Genomic DNA, 14,278 nt, shown 5'->3' on the forward strand with positions numbered 1-14,278 from the left:
ATAAAGTAAGAGCCATCCAAGTGAAAGGAACTGAGATATGTAAATGTCACACTATGGAGACCCGTACAAAAATAGAAAGCTTTATTTTGATAAGTAATCTTGCCCAGCAGCCGGCTCTATCTCTGAGCAGTAGCAATTCAGCATTTTCAGCTGCATAATGTTAGGGCTACACATTACAATACATGATAATCTATTATGTAAAACAACCGTCAAACCACTTCAAATACAAAATAGTCTGAAATGCACCCTAATTTCCAAAATTAGACAAAATACTGTGAATTCATAAAATACAATACAATAAAGGTAATTGATGACCATATTAAAATCAAGCATGTTGATACATTACATCCCAAAATGGCAGTACTAAATTATGATTATAAAGGCTGTAGACTCTTGTATGTCCATTCTAGACAGTGAGGCACGTACGAATGATACCAGTTAAGACAGATATGGAGGCTCATGTCAGTCACAGTTCTTTCCACTTTTGAAATCCACTTTCATTTTTCTACCCATCTCCCTCTCCTCTTCCAATCTTCTCTGACGTGTGTATTCCCTGTGTCCTCTAATTGTACGTTATCTGTAATCATGGTATGATCCACATTGATGTTTAAGTGTTTAGAAACATATTCTATTCTTATTTACAATAAAAGTGACTCCAAAATTATACAATACATTACTTACCATTAATTTCTGTTGGCCAAAATAATCTGAAACACAAACAAAACAAACAGCAAATGCATCCAACAAGTTCGTAGAGTCACAAGTTTGATCATTGTGTGCTAAGAATATGGGACCAAATACAAAACTTTAAAATACTTTAATACACATACAGTGAAAAAGTATTTGCCCCCTCAGATTCTCTTTTTTTGCATAATTTTTAAACTAAATGTTATCAGATCTTCAACCAAAATCTATTATTAGAAGGAACCTGTTTTGTATAATTAACAAAGTTATGCAACACCCAATTTCCGTATGAAAAAGTAGTTGCCCCCTTACAAAATAACTGGTTGTGACAATTTTAGCTGCAATGACTTCAACTATATGCTTCCTATAGTTGTTGATCAGTCTCTCACATCACTGTGGAGGAATTTTGGCCCACTCTTGAATGCAGAACTGCTTTAACTCAGGAATTCATTGTCACTGTCCCAATTACTTTTGGAGCTCACTGTATGTACGAAAATATCCTAAAATAAAAGCTGATTATCTGAACTGTCGACTCATTTAAAATAAATCCAAAATAAATCCAAAATGCTGGAGTATAAAGCTAAATTAAACATTCTAGCTTCACTGAACAAATAAATACGTAGGGAAGTGCATGTGTGCCTTTCTACAATATCTATTTACAGTAGCCTATCTACCTAACATGAACCATGTACATGTATGTGCACTCACAAGTAGGTCACTCTTGGTTCCGACCAGGTTCATTCTCCCTCATGGTCTCCTCTAACCATTGCCTGCGAGAGATAATAGACATTTCATTTGAGATACAATTTGACTTTGATCATTCAGATTTATCTTTGTATTGTGCTTCACTCTTGATTTTATAATCTATTAAATAAACTTACCTTGCAGGGTCTTAATGTCTGCCATGTCAAACAGCAACAGTGAACCCCCCCCAGGGTTTCCATATTCTACTCTACAAAGGTATTTCACTGGCTGTCTCGGTTTTACCCTGAACTCCTCTGTAGTATGCTGAAGCGATGCATTTTAAATGTTCCTGGCCATCAGTGTCCCAGCTATGTAGAGAAGGGGGAGAAATTATTACCTGCATACAAGTAAATAAGTATAATGTCTCTAATCAAATAATAAAGCACAAAATCAAACCAGGCCATGACCCTCTCTCACATCTGAAGGGAGAATGGAGCTCCTGAGAGCTCAAAGCTCTCAATCTCAAAGTCACCTCCAATGGTGGCCTTGTAGTCTCTGGTAAATATATCTTTGAGAACCTGAAAGTGCAGCACAGAATATACAAGCATGTTAGGAGGCTGTTTACCACCTAAAAGGAAGATGAAATGTTAACTGCCTCGTTCAGGGGCAGAATAACAGATTGTTACCTTGTCAGCTCGGGGATTTGATCTTGCAACCTTCTGGTTACTAGTCCAACGCTCTAACCTCTAGGCTACCTGCCACCCCAAGTAGTCTGGTCAAAAGTTGAATACTTTACCGGTTGATTAGGCACGTCTTACCCACATTCAGATCACCAACAACCACTGCTTTGAACATTTTCAGTCTGTCCCATCTTCAAAGGAAATATTTAACATCTGAAACCACTGTTGCTTTTCCAGATGAATTCAATATTAATCAATCAGTGAATCAGTCAGACTTTAATCGAACAATTCACCTAACGAGGAAACTCACACCTGATGCGTGTTGGCGCTGTCTTTACAGACAACCTTTGCCTGAGTATTCCAGTCCTCCATCTGCAGACAGGCATGTAGAGTAATACACTGGAAACAACTGTAGCATCGACGTTAACCCACATCACTCTCAATAACATGCAGTCACACAGAAGAGTTTATGCATTGTTTGGTATCTGTAATGAAAACAATGATGCAGCACTGACATTGATCTTGTTATGAGCGTCCATCTGACATGCTGATGGCATTTTTTATTGTGTTCCAAGATAATACCAGCTGTCTCTGAAGTCTCGGTGTTCCATTTATTCTTGTTGACATCACTGTAAAAGCCCTTCTCATATCCAGCATTATAAAATGTTACCTAAAATCCCCTGAACTTTTAATTTAAGGTGCCAAGAGACTGTAGGGAAAAGTATTCCTATGTAGCTAAATCATTGTGTATTGGGGAATGTGTCTGTCTTGCCACATCCTCTGAAGCCTTTGCAGCCCAGTGCGGCTTTCCCGAGCCACTAAAACACTATGATAGCTTTGAGTTGGTCCAGATGGCCAGTTGGCTGGTAGCAGGCTGATGGTGTGTTGTTTAGGTACCTTTGGGAATTTGGATATGACCTTGTCTCTGCTCACAGGTGATGGGAAGTGCATCATCCCGTACCTCGTCTCCTGCATTATGGTAGGGCTGTGCGATGATCAACCTGTGAATGAGAATCCTTGCCATGACTATTGCAATGTACTGAATAGCTACACTATATTTACAAAAGTATGTGGACACCCCTTCAAATTTGTGGATTTAGGTTAGGTGTTTAAAATCGAGCACCCAGCCATGCAGTCTCAAAAGATAAACAGCAAAACATTGGCAGTAGAATGGCCTTACTGAAAAGCTCAGTGACTTTCAACGTGGCACTGTCATAGGATGCCACCTTTCCGACAAGTCAGGTTGTCAAATTTCTGCCCTGCTAGAGCTGCCCCGGTCAACTGAAAGTTCTGTTATTGAAGTGGAAACAGATCAACAATGGCTTAGGAGCTAGGTGATAGGCCACACAAGCTCACCTAGTACCGAGTTCCAAACTGCCTCTGGAAGCAACGTCAGCACAAGAACTGTTCGTTGGGAGCTTCATGAAATGGGTTTGCATGGCCGACAGCCGCACAAAAGCCTAAGAACACCGTGCTCAATACGAAGCTCGAGTGTTGTGAACCTCGCCGCCATTGGACTTTGGAGGAGTGAAAATGCTTTCTCTGGAGTGATGAATCACGCTTCACCATCAGGCAGTCAAATCTGGGTTTGGCAGATGTCAGGAGAACGCTACCTGCCTGAATGCATAGTGCCAACTGTAAGGTTTGGTGGAAGAGGAATAATTGTCTGGGGCTGTTTTTCATCGTTCAGGCTAGGCTCCATAATTCCAGTGAAGGGAAATCTTAAAGCTGCAGCAGCCTCAACACCGTTACTTCAGCGACTCTGTCTAGTTGGTCAGAAAAGTATGGTAAGTTACAGAGTGAGTGTCTTTTATAATGGCATAGTTGGTTAGCCAGCTAAGTGCTAGATAATGAACTGCAATTATCATAAACCATTCTTATCTAGCTAGTAGTTAGAAATGTCTACATATGTCTAGCTAGTAGTTACATATGTCAGATGTAAAGTAAGCAGGACTGTGGCATATCAGAAACAATGCAAGCTAGCTCACATTAGCTAGATCCCGCTAGCTAGCAAGCTATTGCCTACAGATGTAACTCGGAGGTGAAGCCTACTTTCTGAATTAAGCAATAGTTGATACTTTCATTTAGCTAGCTAGCTAACTAGGCTAATCACCCTATTTGAAGCAGTTTGGCTGCAAAATTATTCTGGCCTCACAGGCTGCATCTGGCTAAGCTAGCAGCTAACTATAGTCAAATCAAATCAAATGTTATTAGTCAGATGCGCCAAATACAACAGCTGCAGACCTTATAGTGAAAGGCTTTCAAGGACACATTTTGGGGCTGACCAAATGCAATAGTTTTGTATGAACAACTCATTTACATTGTTTTATTTTAAGATAACAAAACACACATTTTTTCATAGCATGTTTGTCATGTTGGTCTTCATATTTTTACTAACTTTGGTGATTACTTAAACATCCAGACAAATATACTTGGAGTTTATGATTTTAAAGGTCTAAAATCAATTCAAGTGTCATGTCTACAGTGAATATGTTTGTGTTAATATATATCATACATGTTTCTCACCTATATCCCAGACAAGATTAAAGAATGGGACAAAGTGAATATAAGTCGGCGCTTGCGTCCGTAGCAGTTTGTATGAATTTGAGTGGTTACATACAATATACTGTATGTTAACAGAATGACTGCGAGACAGAGAGACTGTTGTTGTACTCCCAGGTAAGGGCCTTGCTTCCGGGAACCACTGAAGACCCCAGAATTGAGTCAGGAAGCTTGAAGAAGATGTGTGTCACCATCCAAGCCCATGTCACAGCATGCAGTGGCCTGATAGGGAGATGACAAATACAGCGATTTGGGGAAAAAACGTTATAAAACTCAGTGGATAGTGCTAAAACAATGACATCATATCTGAATTCTGCCATCTTTATGCTCGTTCACCATTGAACAGCATTTTCCACCACCATCAACAAAACACCAAATTATGTAATTTATTGAGGAAGAATGGTGTCGCCTTCCTCCAATAGAATTCAAGACACTTGTCAAATCTATGACAAGGTGCATTGAAGCTGTTCTGGCGTGTGGTGGCCCAACAATACCCTATTAAGACACTTTATGTTCATGTTTTCTTTATTTTGGCAGTTACCTGCATATCTAGTGCATATGGCCATTCCAACCAACAACATGTTTTGGGTGTTCCCATAGCTAGAATCATGAAGAATTCTAACAACACAGCCCTTTTGTATCTCAATATCAAATCCTTTCTGGGTAACAATTAAAGCTGCAATATGTCACTTTTTGGGCGACCTGACCAAATTCATATAGAAATGTGAGTTAGTGATCTTTCATTCTCATTGAAAGGAAGTCTAAGAAGCGGTAGATCTGTTCTATGTGCGCTATTCCTATGCTTCCCTATCTTAAGTTTTGTTTTTGCATCTTTTACTCTTTTTTTTTTTTTACACCAGCTTCAAACAGCTGAATATACAATATTTTTTATTATGGAAAATCTATTTCACAGCGGTTTAGATGGTACAATGATTCTCTACACTGGACTTGCTTGTTTTGTCACATATAAACATTTTGCAAACAGGAAATGGCGGAGCGATCACCTTACTGGGATTTTTGCTTGGACTGTCTGGGAGTGGTCTGAGTGGGGATAGGGAAACTGAAAGTTAGCTGTTATTGACAGAGAGGTTTGGAACTCTTTCTTATTGCTCTATAAACTAATTTACCACATGGTGGTGTCCCCATGGAAGGTCAAAACTTCATCCCACCAAAACAAGCTGACATTTCAGGTAGTCTTTTCAAATAGCTCTTACACTTAAAGGGCATTGATCATAATTTTCACAATTTAACAGTATTATCCCAACCCCATAGTGTGGATATATATGAAACACTTGAAAATTAAGTTTTTGACTGCACTGAGGCTACCGATGTTCTCTTCAGAGTTAGACTCGCTCTGGCAGCCAAAACAGCCAAATACTCCATCTTAACGTGAATCGATTCTCAATTGCTATACGGTTCTAGAAAGAGCGTAGGGGCTCTTAACAAAAGGACTCCGGGAAGAAGATACCTTCATCAACAAGCGGTAAAGGTAGTTAGCTTCTATGAATGGGCTACCGTGTTCACATTCAGATTGAGCGTCGGGGCTCTTAACAAAAGGACCCCCCGGAAGAAGATGCCTTCAATCAGAAGGCGCTAAAGGCAGGTAGCTTCTATGAAGGGGGTATAGGGCTATGTGAAACCAGCTGCAGTCTGTTCCATCTATGCAATGATGAGAAATCCTGGAAAGTTACAGCAATGAAACTGAAGTATGTGTTTAGTTTATATTCTTTAGTAAGAACAGTGGTCCCACTCTTTCTCCCCTTTCTTCTCTAGTCAGTATGGTGGAACACAAGCTCTGAAAAGTGTACAGAGAGAAATGAAACTGATTGCCAAGGTCCTCCAAATTACTGCAGATGATACTGTCTTTGTGATGGAAGTGAATAAGACCCATCATTGAAATGATCGATAGCTCTAGAGGCTTAATTCCTTCTTTCTCATTAAGAATTGATTGGCTACAGAGTCTCTCATCAGCTGTAAAAGTCTCAGGGGGAGACATGTAGAGGCCTCTCTGCTTAAGCACTGTTTGAAGTGGGCAATTATCTGGCTGGTGGGGAGTGGGCAATGTTAGATATATTTATGACATAATATCCCACCTCTGTTTTCAGACAGGTGTCTTCTCAGTATGCTGTGAATCTGTCACTGCTGCTGCAAGTTCCACTTTCACCCACAGGGAGGCAGCATAGGTCCAGATAAAGAGCCATCCATATATACTGCTGTGTCATGCAAAACAGGTTTGCTTTTCCCCCACATCCTACCTACATAAAACATTATCCCCCTATCTTATAATTATAAAGGATTGTCCAACTGTCAAATAGGTCCCAGGCCTGGTGCCTGAGAGGGAAGTCTTAACAAGATCACCGTCTGCCACCGTGTGCCAACGTTTTGTCAGTGCCAACTAATGTCCTTTTAATGTCCACTAACCCGAATGCATGTGAGTTAATAGCTCCTTCTCACCCAAGGTGTAATTCCATTTCATCCCTGATCAATAGTGATTGACTGTAAAACAGTGTATGAGGCTTAATTGCACCCCTCACCTCCCTAACATGAATCCTATCCTGTTGCAAAGCCATTTGGGCCTTTCAGTGACAGAGACAAGACAGACAAATATGACAGCACTTTAGCAGAGGATCATATTACAGTTGTGCTGAATGATGACGTTTGAATAGACATTCACATGTCCTCCCTGACTTTCAGCATGGTATTTGGGCCTGTCATTGTTTTAAAAAAATCAAATGTTGTGTATGTTCAACACCTCTGTTGGCAAAGGGCATCTTCAGTCATCTTCTATTACTAATACACTTGAGAAAATCGACTGGAGTCTTTTGAAGTGTCTGTCATATGCTGCAAATTGCACAAAAATCTATACAAATCCTGTTGTGATCCAACTGAGTTACAGCAAGAAGATACAAAGCAAATAGAGATAAAGCCATTTGCTTTACAAGTGGGCACACAATGCATTTCAACACCAGTAGACGCCTTAAGAGCATTTCTGTTGGAAACACAAAGCATGATCCAGAAACATTGCTCTGGCCCTCAATGTTATAATTCCTAACAATTTTGTAACTGCAAAACTTGTTTCCATGTATGGCTGCTGCTTGCTTTGTTCCACATTGTTTCCACTTCACCCACCAACAACATTATTAAAAAACATACTGTGTCCACAGCACCTCAGTGGTTATTGCCTCTGCCACGTGATGTCAGATATATTTTGTACTGAAGCTTTTGAAATTATAGTTCCATGATGGATGATTGAAAACATTGACGGTTTTAAGTCTGTTTGATCTCCATATGTCTTTAAATTCACCTTCCATCCAGTAATTCAAAAGTATTCTGTTTTCTCTTGCTCAGTTGGTATCACTCCTCATGACAGCCACCAGGTGTGATTTTAGCAGGCCTCTGCTTTCTTTTCACTGGAATTCATTTACATTTTACAACTCAAACGAATGCCCATTGTTACTGTTGCTATTACTCCATAACCACTCACAAAATAGGAGTCTTGGTGGATCTCTCTCTCTGAGGCTTAGATGTCAACAAGGTTAAAACCCGGTCCAGCTACAGGGTCAGCGGGTCAGGGTTGAGATTGAGTTATCCGGCACGGCTCTGACAGACACTCTCCTTGTTTTTACTCAGTCACGTCGATCATTCCATGCAAGCTAACTTAATGAAGCAATAATGCATAGATTCTGATACATTCTAAATAAGCAGGAGGCTCTGTGGCTGGCCAAACAGTGACCTGTGTAACCATTTGCAGTCGGAAAAGGTCATGCAGGGTTTGTGCTCTAATTAGAGTGGAATGTGTGGTCATCCTAATCGCCTCTGCCACCCTGTCACGTCTCTGCTGCAACACAATTCTCATTACATAAATCAATTTACCAGTAATTGAATTGCCTACTCTAATTGTGTGTCAATTATGTGTCCCTCCCTGGTAGTGCAGCATGGTGGCCCAGAAAAGCACAGGCTCTTTTTATGGTTATTTAGGAGAGAAGAGAGAGAGATGGTTTAGGAACTGCATGTCCCACTCACAAATTGGAAAAGACTTTATGGAGGGAAATAGTGGGAGCGTGGTGTGAGATTAGAATTAGTGGCATAAGTGCCTCATCAGCCACAGTGTCTGAAATGCTATTCGTGGAAACTTTTCTCATGCAGATCTGAAACATAGCAGCATGTATTTCCCTGTATACCCCTACCCTACCCATGACCACCACCCAAAAACACATTCTTTGCACAACCAGGATTTGCATAATTCATTTTATTTGTTATTTTTTATAGTTCTTCTAAATTGGCTGTTTTTTGTTGAACTGGACATCCTGTAAAGTCAAGCCTGAAGCCCTTAGCTGAGTTTGCACATTATCCTCTTCGCTGAAAAGTTGAGGGTTGGAGGAGAGTAGAGCGGGGCTTTCATCCCTCTCTCTCTTTCACGTTCTCTTTCACTCTAACTCAACCTTTTATTGATCATTTGTTTTAACAGTGAACCTTACAGCATATTTACACATCAAACCCACTGTATAACCACGTCCACATAGACAATGCAAGGAGGGTTAAACTGAAACGTTTGTTTTTTTGTCATTCATATTTTTTGCAGTCTTAACTTTTCTCCTTTAATCCTCCCTCCATCCACATTATGTTCTCATGCTGGGTTTGTAATGAGCTTGCATTGATGTCATCACCATCATCATCATCTCAATTTATAGAACTCTTTTCAATATATTCCTCTTAGACAACAGCTGTACAATCGTACACAGTGTTTGACTTTTATATATATTTTGGGGGAATATATTAGTTAAACCTAAAATAAAAGTAATCATATCTGAAGAAAAATGTATCAATATCCCAAAGTAACAAAATCATGCATGTTTTACGGTTTCTGTCAATAAAAACCCAAAAGATAATATTATTGATGGGATCTGTTTTTATTTACACTAAAATTGGCACTGTTTTTTTTAAGTCTTTGTTGCTGGAAACTGGAATGATCTTAGAGAACACTCGATGACTCTATGGCGTGAAACACTCTCCTGGTAAGTCAGAGAGACCTGCTCTAAAAAGCAGGTTTTGACAAATAAAGAAAGACCAACAGAATAACCTTGAAGAGCCATTCAGCCCTCAAAAAATGAGATCCAATGTGTGTAGATAAATACCCTTTACTTCAGCTTCAGACTGTGGAAGTTTTCTCCTATGGACGGAAACCCTGTGATATACAGTAAGTCATGTCCTCGTACGATATTCCCAGGACATCTGTGACTCATCATCTCCCTATACCTTGCCAGGTGAACCCACCTTTTAAGGGGGAAAAATCCAAAGGAAATTATTGATTTTCAAAATTCTTCTCGCAAAGCAGCAGTCAATGACTCAGGTAAATCAAACAACCTAAAAAGACAAATGTAACTTTGAAACTGACAGTAAAGAACTCAGACTGCTCAATCCCAAGTTTGGCAGGCAGAGGGTAGGGGACACGGTCTTCAGTTTCCAGTGTTTCCATGTCAAACAAATGCTTGACAGTTGATCCCAAGTCCTTGTGTGTGAGCAAAAATAAGGATGTGTGTGTAAATGTGTGTTTGTGTGTCTCTACATACTTATATATTCAGTGCAAACACATTTATGCTGACCTTGGGTGAATCCCATCTTGACCTTTGACCCTCAACTCTAACATTTCAAGCAGGTCGGTTGAACCTATAGCCTGTCCCTGACAATCCCCAACCCCCTTGCAGGTTTTTTCTTTCTTCCACTTCCTCAAAGAGACGGACAGACAGGCAGACCTTGTGTGTACCGTGCCTGGTAGCGAGCGGGCCAACTGCTGCCAAGCAGCCCGCTCTCCCCCCACCCTATCCCCAGTCCTAGCACAGCCCAATGTACTTGAGATTGTTCTGGATGATCACATCTGTGACTGCATCGAACACAAACTGGATGTTGCTGGTGTCTGTGGCACAGGTGAAGTGCGAGTAGATCTCCTTGGTCTCCTTGTTGCGGTTGAGGTCCTCAAACTGGCGCTGTACGTAGACCGCTGCTTCCTCGTAGGTGTTCTGACCTCTGTAGTCGGCGAAGCACACGGTCAAAGGGATGCGCTTGATCTTCTCGGCCAACAGGTCCTTCTTGTTGAGGAAGAGGATGAGTGAGGTGTTGGTGAACCAGTTGTTGTTGCAGATGGAGTCAAACAGACGCAGGCTCTCTGCCATACGACTCTATAGAGAGGAGGGAGGGAGGGAGAGAGGGAGAAGAGTCAATAATGAGAATTTTTCGTTTGCGTACTGACATGAGACACAGCCTATTGATATGTGGGAGAATGGCTGTTCAACAAACAATACACCAGCTATCTCACAGGATCCTTTGAATGCTATTTTACATACAGGCTGTTTGTAGCCTTGATTGTGTTAAATTAATTGGAGTGGATTTAATCTATCATTTTTATTGCTTGTGAATATGATTTGCTTCAACTGTTATATCTGCCAAAAAATGTAATACAAAGTTGCCAATAACTCATTGAAAATGAGAACAGGTTTTGAACCTATAGTGTAGATAAAAAAAAAGATTTGTGGCTGTTGCTCTGCACGTCACAGATTTCCACTCGAGCAGCCAAAAGGTGTGGCTTCTATGTTGTCTAAACATGTACCGATGACTCGGTCAGACAAAGACCTGCACTTAAACTCTCATCCTGCAGGAAAACAGAGCACATGTCTCCTCTCTGTCACTAACCTTAGCATGAGTAGAGAAATGTTACGGCCCACATAAACACTAACTGAGTTACTGGAATTATGCACAGTAAAATAACACATCAAAGACTTGTTTTTTAGGTCAGGTGAGTATGAAATGTATCACAAATCAAAGGTATTACGTTTCATGGAACCTCAACCTTGTGTTACTCTGAACTTAACCATGTACAGGAACAATTGCCAGTGTGAACAGTTGGACTAAGCGACAGAATAGACTTGATAGGTTGAGTACATCTCTTAAGCCCAACATATACTCAGCGATGACATATTTACGCAACCCTTCAGCTTTAGTCATGGAAGCATAAGCATAGCCTGCCTGACGTTGGCTTTGCCCAAAACACAACTTCACTGTCTCTTCTCTTTCTATGATTGCTAGACTGTATTTTTGGACTCATTTTAAATTACGCAATATGCGTATCTTGTGGTTCTTCGTTTTTTTTAACCACCAGACTAAGACCCATTTGTTTTGTGCTGCCTCAGAGATGTCAGCTGTGCGTTATCTAAACCCCTAGGATAAGTTGTATTTTTCTTCTAAAAATGTTTTCCAAATTCCTGAAACGGAGCCAGTTCTGTTACCAAAAAAATTTAACTTTTGGTGAATGTTTGTGTTTCAAACCTCTAAAACCCATTAAATGTAAAAACAAAGAGGACGTTAACAGCTCCCTAAAATACTGACATACTGAAAAATATTTGCACATATTACTGGGTAGTGTAGTTGTTATAGAAGTATAACAAGGAAACAGTTGCTGATCATGCTGGGCAGTTGGTGAAGCCAAATGTGGAAATATGAACAATCTGACTGACATCATCAGTACAGATGCAGCATGTAGAGCACAGTAATGGATTATCATTTTCCAAAGATGTACAATATCTATGTGACTAACGAAAACCTTAGGCCTGATAGATCTGATATTACATTAAAGCCCCCCAATGATTAACAGTAGACGTACTGCAAGAATGTGCCTTTATCAGAGAGAGAGAGAGAGAGAGAGAGAAATATATGGATGGGGCTGGAGAGGCTGCAGGCATGTGGTGTGTATCCAGTAGCTTGTGACTGAAGGAGGAGCTCATTTCAAAGACTGGGCTGCTGTCTAAAAGGTTACACAAAATATCATGGTGCTCTGAGCAAATCACAAGATCAAGAAAGAGAGAGAGAGAGAGATATGTGTGCAATGTTAAACCAGGGACTAGGCAAATAAATTCAGATGCCTTTATACTATAAATTCTATGAACCAATCATCAATATACGGACTTGTTATGGATCTGAAGCAGCTCTTGGTGGAGCTTAGAGATTCTCCAAACAGGAACCGGTGCAGTGGCGTGAAACGCAGGCTCTTTTCTCTGGTATAAGTAGGCATCCTTGGTGTCCACATCACCAACAAACTATCTGGTCTAAACACACCAAGAAAGTTGTGAGGATGGCACGACAACAACTTTTCCCCCTCAGGAGATTGAAAAGATTTGGCATGGGTCCCCAGATCCTCAAAAAGTTATACAGCTGCACCATCGAGAGCATCCTGGCCGGTTGCATCACCGCCTGGTATGGCAACTGCTCGGCATCAGAACATAAGCCGCAACAGAGGGTAGTGTGTACGGCCCAGTACATCACTGGGGCCAAGCTTCCTGCCATCCAGAACCTATATACCAGGCAGTGTCAGAGGAAGGCCCAAAACATGGTCAAAGACTCTAGTCACCCGTCATAGACTGTTCTCTCTGCTACCGCATGGCAAGCGGTATTGGAGCGCCAAGTCTAGGTCCAAAAGGCTCCTTAATAGCTTCTACCCCCAAGCCATAAGACTGCTGAACAATTAACCCCCCTTGTTTTTACACTGCTGCTACTCTCTGTTTATTATCTATGCATAGTCACCTTACCCCTACCTGTACAAATTACCTCGACTAACCTGTACCCCCGTACATTGACTCGGTACCCCCTGTATATAGCCTCATTTTTGTTATTTTTTAAATTTATTTTTACTTTAGCTTATAGTAAATATTTTCTTATCTCTATTTTCTTAACTGCATTTTTGGTTAATTAAGGGCTTGTAAGTAAGCATTCCACGGTAAGGTCTACACCTATTGTATTCGGCGCATGTGACAAATACAATGTAATTTGATAATAGGGACTGAGCTCAGGGCCCTAAGCAGTGTACACTAAATAAGGTCAGAGCCAGTGGCTCCTGCCTTCCACATGTTCTCAGAGGTTCTACGCCAGAGCCCTGCTGCATGGAGAGGAAGGCAGAAGCCCACTCACTGTGCTTTGGGATCCTCTATACTCCGTACCTGCCGACTCCATCATAGTAAGAGTTACAGCTTCTCTGAAGGAGAGTGGCAAGGAGGGAAAGGGGAGTGGGTACCAGGGTAGCAGCACACAGCATGAAGCTCCCCTCTCCCATAGACTCTACACACACCATCACCCTCCCTCTCCATGGCCTCCTGGCAGTGCCCCTTCTCCCTGAGCACTCTAGACACACAAGCCTACGCTTAAGTATTAATGAGGAGGTTCAACCCTGTGTTAATGCTTTGTTTCCAGTAAATATATATCCTGGAGTGAGTGAAGAGCCACCCCTCCATAATTCAATTCATTAAGGTTCGCTTCATATGGCACTACCATATAATTGGCAGAGCCTCAAAGAAAAGGGCTCTCTATACACATACACTCTCTCTCTTGTCTCAGTTCTCTCTCCTCTCGCTGGCTGTACACTGTGCTGCTGCTCTTTGCAACATCCAATCAAAAGCTCTGGGTTCTAAATGTGCAGCCTATAAACAACATTTAATTCCAGGATAATTTGAATTCAAGAAGGTTCCACAAGCAATTTTTATGTTTCAATGTTTTACTGTCATTGATGTCCCCCATACATTCTCCATACCGTAATAATTATGATTTATAATGTATACATTCATCAAGGACTCTAAAGTCTAACTCACATGACTACTACTGCTTGCTAGACACCCCTATTATTTACA

At 40.9% G+C, this 14,278-nt stretch overlaps 2 protein-coding genes across 3 annotated transcripts in view; both read right to left on the reverse strand.

Moving 5' to 3' along the window:
• Positions 1–1,399: 1,399 nt before the first annotated feature.
• LOC121841700 (ras-related protein Rab-36-like) lies at positions 1,400–2,999 on the reverse strand. The gene is made up of 7 exons (XM_042311737.1): positions 2,946–2,999; positions 2,359–2,447; positions 2,163–2,239; positions 1,846–1,945; positions 1,672–1,736; positions 1,562–1,634; positions 1,400–1,454 (listed from the first exon to the last, which is right to left on the reverse strand). The coding sequence occupies exons 1-7, from the start codon at positions 2,997–2,999 to the stop codon at positions 1,400–1,402; spliced, it is 513 nt and encodes a 170-aa protein (XP_042167671.1).
• Positions 3,000–8,844: 5,845 nt separating this feature from the next.
• Positions 8,845–14,278, reverse strand: part of LOC112231074 (guanine nucleotide-binding protein G(z) subunit alpha) — a 57,377-nt gene continuing 51,943 nt past the window's right edge. For both annotated transcript variants that reach the window (XM_024397606.2, XM_024397607.2), the window contains exon 3: positions 8,845–10,786. In XM_024397606.2, coding sequence (XP_024253374.2) covers positions 10,442–10,786 — 345 coding nt within the window. In that variant the 3' untranslated portion in view covers positions 8,845–10,441. The remainder of the gene's footprint in view (positions 10,787–14,278) is intronic.

This window comes from Oncorhynchus tshawytscha, linkage group LG33 (assembly GCF_018296145.1).
Source record: "Oncorhynchus tshawytscha isolate Ot180627B linkage group LG33, Otsh_v2.0, whole genome shotgun sequence".
NCBI lineage: Eukaryota > Metazoa > Chordata > Actinopteri > Salmoniformes > Salmonidae > Oncorhynchus > Oncorhynchus tshawytscha.